The sequence below is a fragment of the Gavia stellata genome, chromosome 23 (genome assembly GCF_030936135.1).
Source record: "Gavia stellata isolate bGavSte3 chromosome 23, bGavSte3.hap2, whole genome shotgun sequence".
Lineage (NCBI taxonomy): Eukaryota > Metazoa > Chordata > Aves > Gaviiformes > Gaviidae > Gavia > Gavia stellata.
In genome coordinates this window covers 2,653,305-2,660,381 of record NC_082616.1, presented here as the reverse complement: position 1 = coordinate 2,660,381, position 7,077 = coordinate 2,653,305, and the positions used below count along the sequence as shown (strand labels likewise).

Genomic DNA, 7,077 nt, shown 5'->3' with positions numbered 1-7,077 from the left:
GGGAATGGTAATTATAACCAAGTTCAGTTCGATCCCACGAACCAGAAGGAGTTGCTATTTCTTGGCTTCTAGCACCTATTTTTTTGAAGAGCATAAACAAAACATGAGACCATGGCTATTAAAATCACACGGCTTTACTTAGAAGCGAGTTGCACGGCACACGATGGATTACTCAGTTAAAAAAGTGTGTTCCTGACATTTTACTAACACACGGAACAGGCCACTTCAATTAAAAAAAAAAGGAAAGCTACATTAAAAAAAAAACACAACACCAACCCAAATAAAGGCCAGCTGTACATTCCTCACTCACAAACCTCCCCAGCGTAGTCAGCACTGACAGCCCAGGAGCCAAATAACTGCTGCACAGCTTGCCTTTCTCAAGCCACGGTTAAAAAAAAAAAAAACAAACAAAAAACCCACCCCAAAATCAACCCAAAATCAGCCTGGGCTGGCTAACTCCGAACACAGTGATCATACGTATTTGGCATCGCCACAAGAGGTGAACAAGGTGGTTTGGTGCTTGCTGCGTTTCTCCTCAGCCGTCCCGAGAGTTGCTAACAAAGCCCAGGTCCGACAGAGGCAGCACCTGAAATAAAACGGATTAAGTTTGCTACTGTGCTTTGGCTGCGAGCCGACAAACCAAAGCAAAGCCCCATGCGAGACTTAAATCACCCCCGCATGCGCGGTAGTGTATAGGATATAGTTATGTATATTTAGCAATTAAAACCAAACTACTTAAGTTATTGTTATTCTCGTCTAAAGCGCTGGAAATAATTTTTCCCTTATTGCAACTCCAAATTTTACAGTGCGCCGTGGAGCGGGCCCTGGGGAAAGCAACAGTCCGAGCTAATGGGGGTAGGAGGGTGGTGAGAGGGGGCCAAGGTTATCCTGCAGTTCCTAAATTCCTTCCTCCCGGGGCTCAGAAGCTGTTAAGAGCCTTCCTGCGTCCCTGGCCCCAGCGCCGTGCTAATGCCCATGATCGTTTCGTAGCGACACGCTTTTGCAGTGATTCCCAATCGCAGCGTGCGTGGCTGCGGGCCGTGGCAGCGCACGGCTGACCCCCGTTATGCTGCTGTGACTGCCCTCAACTGCCCCTTCCCGCTCACACTCCTGCCGTGCCCTCCTGAAACACTTTTTGTCTCTAGTTTTATTTGAGGGAAGCTGGTCAAGAAATCAGCAAACACGTTTTTCTAGCTCCTATTTTACAGCTGAATTCACTTGCTTCCCCTTCCCACCATGACATGGCAAGCAGAATTTTTTTTTTTTTTAGAGAAAAAAAAACCAACCAACCAAAAAATTCCCCTTTCCCATCTTCCCTCTGCTGCCCAAGTGATTTCGGCAGAGCAGCTGCCCGTGCCGGACTGCTGCCGTCCCCTCCACCCGGCCTGGCCGGCTCCCTCCGAGGAGCTGCCATCGCTCTCATCACGCTCTTGGGTTTCATCAGCTGGTTCACCGACACGCTGCTCTTCCCCTGACACACATTTAAAGACGATGGGGCACCCATTTTGAGATGGCCCTTGCTTGCTTCTCCTTTTAGGCTTTCCAAACATCAGATTAAAAGAAATAATAATAAACCCTGACGCATAGTGTTTGCTGATTTAAGTGTTTGTCTCCCTACGCTTCTCTCCCTCTCCCCCCTCGCAGAAAGGCTGGTTTGCCCCCGCTTACCCACTGAGCAGCCGTCTGCTGCACCCCCTCGTCCTTGCCCTTGCATGGGATCCACGGCAGCTAGAACGGACTCGTACAAGTGCTCCGCGCGGGTTTCTAGCTCTTCTGACTGCTTCGCAATCAAACCCAGCGTGTCTTTCAGAACTGGAAAACAAAACGTATGACGGAGGTGGTAGTAATGTGACAATTCAATGTCCGTAAGAGCAGTAAGAAAGAGTTCCACTCGCCCGGAGAGACTTTTGAAGGAAACAGTGTTAGAAATCAATAGGCTCATTGTCATCCCACCCAAGTTGTGATGCAGAGTTTGCAGGGGGCGGGAAGCGACCCAGGAGGCTCCAGGTTAAGAGTGAAGATACGGAAATAGGGGCTCCCGAAGGAAACCTTTGGGACTGTGTAAGAAAGCCCATCCATAATGAGCACTCGGCCACTAAAGCCCCTTTGGTGACTGCAGCCGCAGCTCACCCTTTAGAAATCCCTTGTGCAGGATGCGCCAAAGCACCGGAGCGACTGCCCCACACGTGCCGCCCCACCAGCCAGGCTGGGCTGTCTTCCCAGATTGGCTCCTGACACCCACCCCGGGAAGCACCGAGTGCAAGCAGGGTATGAAAATCACCTCCTCCTGCACTGGACAAAAGAACGTCCTCCCAGCTGCAGGCCGACAGCATCCCACAGCCCAGCGGGAGCTGGCCAGGCTGCGGTTAAGAGAAGAACCTAAGAAGGGACCTTAGAGGCAGAATGACATCCGCCACCCACGGAGGATGGCACGGCGCAAGGCATGGTGCAGCTGAAAGTGCTGGGGGTGATCGCTTCAAACCTCCAAGTCACCTCCCCTCCAAGTCTCCGGACAGCAACAGAGGTGTAAAACCCTTTTCGTTCCCATACAGCTGCTGAACGGCAAACTCTGCCCATTGCTGTAGTGTCTGCCCTCCGAAATGCACGCAGGCATGGGGCCAGGGATTTCAGGGGGCAGACGCTCCGGCCAGCATCACCGGCTGTGCCCGCGACCAGCCCCGCTCAAGCGCTCCTCCTCACCTGGCGAATTCGATGCCATGCAGTCGAGGAGAGCTTCTCCACTCTCCAGCACACTCTCCGTCAGGCTCCGGTGGTCGGCCACGTCTTTCCGGAACTCCTGGGAAGGGAAGGAGAAGTGGAGTGCTGCTTAGAAGGGTTTTTTGGAAGAGACACACCTGCAGCAAGTCGCTCAGGGCGCAGTTTCCCCTGAGCAGGTTCCCAAATTCGGCTTCGCACACCTGATGCACTCCGCATCACCCATGTGGACCGTGCCAGCAGTGTCTTGCTTCGTGCTGCTGGCTGCCCGCAGCATCAAAGAGCGGGAAGAAAAGCCACCGGCGATACCTACTAAGTAGCGGCGCAGCGATGCCTTCACGCTCTCGGCGTCCGGCGAGGCTGGGACCCAGCTGTCGGTGATGTCCGCGATGTTGTACAGCCAATGAATTAGCTCTTCCAGCTGGCAGCAAAACATCTACTTAACGAAGCATAACAGAAGGGGTTACTGAGCTATTTCTGCAATAAAGATGCGGCGAGGACAGCAAGAGGTGAGCCAGCGGCGTTTGGGACAGCACCTGCTCCCTCCTGCTCTCCCACTGCGGGGCTGGTGGCGTCCGCCTCCCCTTGGTGCTCGGGAAACCCAAGGGTCGACAGAGAAAAAGAAAAGAAAGGAAAAAAGCAAATTAAACCCCTAAACACATCCCCAAATCACTGTGTGGCAAGAATTGAGGGTCATCATGAAATGGCTGCTGTAGAGAGGTGTCGGAAGCGAGTGGCACCCAGGCTGAAGGACGGGGTTTGCCTCCACCACCTCCCAGCCGAAGAGGCACCCTCCTCCTCACCGGAGCCGCACAGTTAATTTGCAGTTGCTTTTCCCCAAGGGTTCGTCTCGTTCAATTAAGTGCTTTCATTTATTTTTAAAGCGTCTAGGTAAGGGATTATTTTTGTAAGATGCTGCATGAAACCCAGGGGCCTCTGCTCTCACCGAAACCAGACTCCAGCCCTGCTCCTGCTCCTCGGGGTTTTGCTATAAAGCTGAGCTGCTTCTCCCTGGCACCGCGATTTGGGGCGACAGATACACCCTAATGCTGCCCCTTTTAAATCAGCAGAGTTATTCCCATACAGGAGGAAGGGATGAGTCGCACGGGTGTTTGTGTGCATGATAATAATTACTCTCTCGCCAACAGCCCAGCACCGCCTTCCAATTGAGCCCGGGGCTGAGGTGGGGAAGAAGATGGAGGGGAAGGTGGGGAGCAATCCCTGAAGGCTGGGGAGCACAGCACCAGTGGCAGGATGGCCATGAGGCATCACTCGCCCGAGAAATAAGAATTCACAAAACAATCAGGTAACTCTTCAGAGAAACCCTGCCCGTTCTGCCTGGCCTTACTATAGCCTTAAGTAGGACCCAGTCTGGGGAAGATGAGCGAGCCCAGGCTGAAGGGCCAGGCGGGCCATGCCGCATTAAATAGCCGGAGCGATGGGGCAGGCAGCAAACGCCAGATTTTATGCTGGTCCAGCCCCGACCGCAACATTCCCATCTTCGCTGGTGCAGCGGCGCTGCAGGACGGGCGGGCTGGGGGAAGCCGAGGGCCACATTTCCACCGAGCCCAGCCCCATGACGCTGAGCCCCAGGAAAAGCGAGATGGGCTCTTGCTCTATCAGAAGAAATTATCTGCTCTGATGAGCCTCCCTGCATAAATTACTACCAGCTGCCAGGCACCAAACATCACGCAGAAGGGGAAACCTTAATTGTGCCATAAACACAGGCGCATTTTATGCGAGATCTTCCCATAATAAACTTTATTCTGGTCTCAGCCTACCTTAACGCACTGGGCAAGGGACTCGTTCTGTTGGCTCTTCTTCGGATGCCCTTTGACCTGTGGTTCATTTAGGTACGTCCCATCCAACGTGTCCCTGAGACCGGTCGGTAGATGAAGCCTCCGCAGAGGATCCCTATGGATCTGGCCACACAATTCAGTGTTTTCCCAGCTGGGCTTTCGAGAGCTGCAGGGGTGCCACAGTCCAGCATAATCCTCAATATTCCCTCTTTTGTCCCTGCCACCCGCTTCTCCAAAAGGAGCCCACTTGGACGAAAGGGGCTGCCTGCCGTCGCTGTGATGTGGAAGGTTACGGTGGTCGTGCCCCGGTGTCTTTATAGTTAAGGAAAGATTGGACAAAAACTGAGCCAGCCTTTCCAGCTCCCGCAGTCTCGGAGGCAGGGAGAGAAATTCTTCATCACCCTCCCACTCCTTCCTCAGGGGGAGCACTCGCGTCGTAGGTAAAAACCCATTCGCGCTTTTCGCCTGCCCTTTGTAGCTTGGAAAGGGGGTCCCTCTGGGACACCAGCTCCTCCCATCCGCAGCAGGGCGGCCAAATGAACCCGGCCCAGCTGGCTCCGTCGTTACATCCTTAGCAAAACCTCCAGAAGGATGAGAGGAAGGACTCTTTGCGAAGGATGCTTTTGCAACAGGTAAAGGTTCGGAGTACGAGCCAGCTCCTGAGCAGCCTCTTTTTCCGGGCCCCGGGGTGGAGAACCTCTCTGCAGAGGCCATGAACCTCCGAAGTCCATTTTCTCCGCTTCCCCGAGCCTGTCCACCTCGGCCGTAGATGCTGGTGGACCTCGACGTGCCCTCGGGGGAGACAGAAAAGCTGTCCAGACCTATTCCTGAGTCGTGGAGGAAAGGCTCCGGCATCTTTCCCAGCTTGTATCTTGGCTTCAGCGGATAAGCATAATCCAACAAGTCCTCGTACTCTTTATTGGGGTTCCAGCGGGGCGAGCGACGGTCTGGAGACGGGGGTAATGAATCCGGTATGGCACATGCCCAGTAGTCGGCTTGGTATGATGACATCTCTCTGACGCGCTCCACAGTGGCGCGGTTATCAAGCAGAGGACTGAAGGGCTTGTGCGCCCGCGACGCCCTGCCTTCTGCCGCACCCCAACGACAGCACAGGTCCCGGGCGGCGGTGGCCGCAGGAGAAGGCACGTCCGCGCTGGCCGGCGAGCTTCGGGACGGCTCTTCGGAGAGGCCATTTTCTTCTGAAGACAGAGCAGAGAGGCTCAATGCGGAGCGGCTCCGCAGGGCGCTCTCGGGGCTGGGGGGCGTTTGGGGCCGCAGGAGCTCCGGGGTGGAGGAAAATGGGGATTGAGCTCCCAGCCTTCGGTTCTGCCGGCCGGCACGGGCATCATGGCAGCTGCCAGCAAGGATGCTCTCCTCCGCAGAGCTGCGCCGGCTGGAAGGGCTGGACGCCGTCTCCCAACAGCCCAACGCCTTCACCTGCTCGAGGACGGGGGAAAAAGGAAAGGGAGAGAGAGAAGCGCATAAAATGATGCACAGCATCCAGACAAAAGGGTCCTTTGTGCCGGGACGTGGAGATAAAAGCCCAACTCTGGACCTGCCGTGAGGAGAGGCTGGAAGGGCAACTCTGCTCCGTCTGCGGGATGGCACGCAGCTGCCCGGAGCCTGGAGTGGGGGCTTGTTTTTAAGGAAAGGCATCCTGAGGGCTTGGGAAGCTGCACAAGTAATTTGGCAGCAAGAGGTACTTATTTAAGGAGGCCCATCTCGAGCAACTTTCCAGCTCCGCGGCAGCAATACGGAAACGGAGACAACGGCTCAGGTGTTGGAGCCCAAGCCCTTCCCCACCGCATGGCTTAGCCTGGGGCTGGGGTGGGCACACTCTGGCTGGGGAAGATGGAAAGCCCTTGCTAGGACAGCCCAGACAAACAAGTCCCCACCTCACCTGGGACCTCCCGATGACGCAGCAACACCCGCACGTACAGCCCTCTCACCTGCTGCTCTTCCGAGGAGAGGAACCGGTGGCTAACTTGACGAGGCACATCGTCGCCGTCGGCGGCTCTATAAATTAACATATCTGTCTCCAAGAGACTTGCTCTTGCTCTGGAAAATCTGGATGCGGATGCTGAAGACACTTCTTGGCGGTAGCTCGAGCCTCCCTGGGTAAGACCAGTGGCCGAGCGACTGCGTCCGCTCATCGCCACGCTCTCCGTCCCTTGCAGGCAGGGCTTGGCTTCCTCTGGCCCCAACAGCCGGCGCAGGCTGTCCGCTAGCTCCGGGTAGTCCATCTCCACCTCTGCGCAGTCCCACCTACCATCGCCCTCGGCCTTCCGACTCAGTGAGGCTTCAGAAAGCGATTTTCCCACATCCACGGCCATCGGGACAGAACTTCTTCCGCAAGACGATGCCAAGCCTCGGGCTCTCTGAAACAGACAACACACAGAAGTGGCAACTCGCCGTCCCCCCTCGTCTCCATGGCCAGTAAAGAAACTGGGTATGTCTAATGACGAAGAGCTTAAGCATGTTCTGGGTCAGACCCCAAAAATTATAAAGTCGCATCTCGGTGCGTCAAGTGGGACAGAGGGAAGAGCAAACCTTTGTGTCTCAG

At 55.2% G+C, this 7,077-nt stretch overlaps 1 protein-coding gene across 1 annotated transcript; it reads right to left on the bottom strand.

Annotated features, from left to right (window-relative positions):
• Positions 1–529: 529 nt before the first annotated feature.
• Positions 530–6,850, bottom strand: CEP68 (centrosomal protein 68). The gene is made up of 6 exons (XM_059828578.1): positions 6,464–6,850; positions 4,497–5,954; positions 3,029–3,151; positions 2,701–2,797; positions 1,669–1,812; positions 530–586 (listed from the first exon to the last, which is right to left on the bottom strand). The coding sequence occupies exons 1-6, from the start codon at positions 6,845–6,847 to the stop codon at positions 555–557; spliced, it is 2,238 nt and encodes a 745-aa protein (XP_059684561.1). The 5' UTR covers positions 6,848–6,850; the 3' UTR covers positions 530–554.
• Between the last annotated feature and the right edge of the window lie 227 nt (positions 6,851–7,077).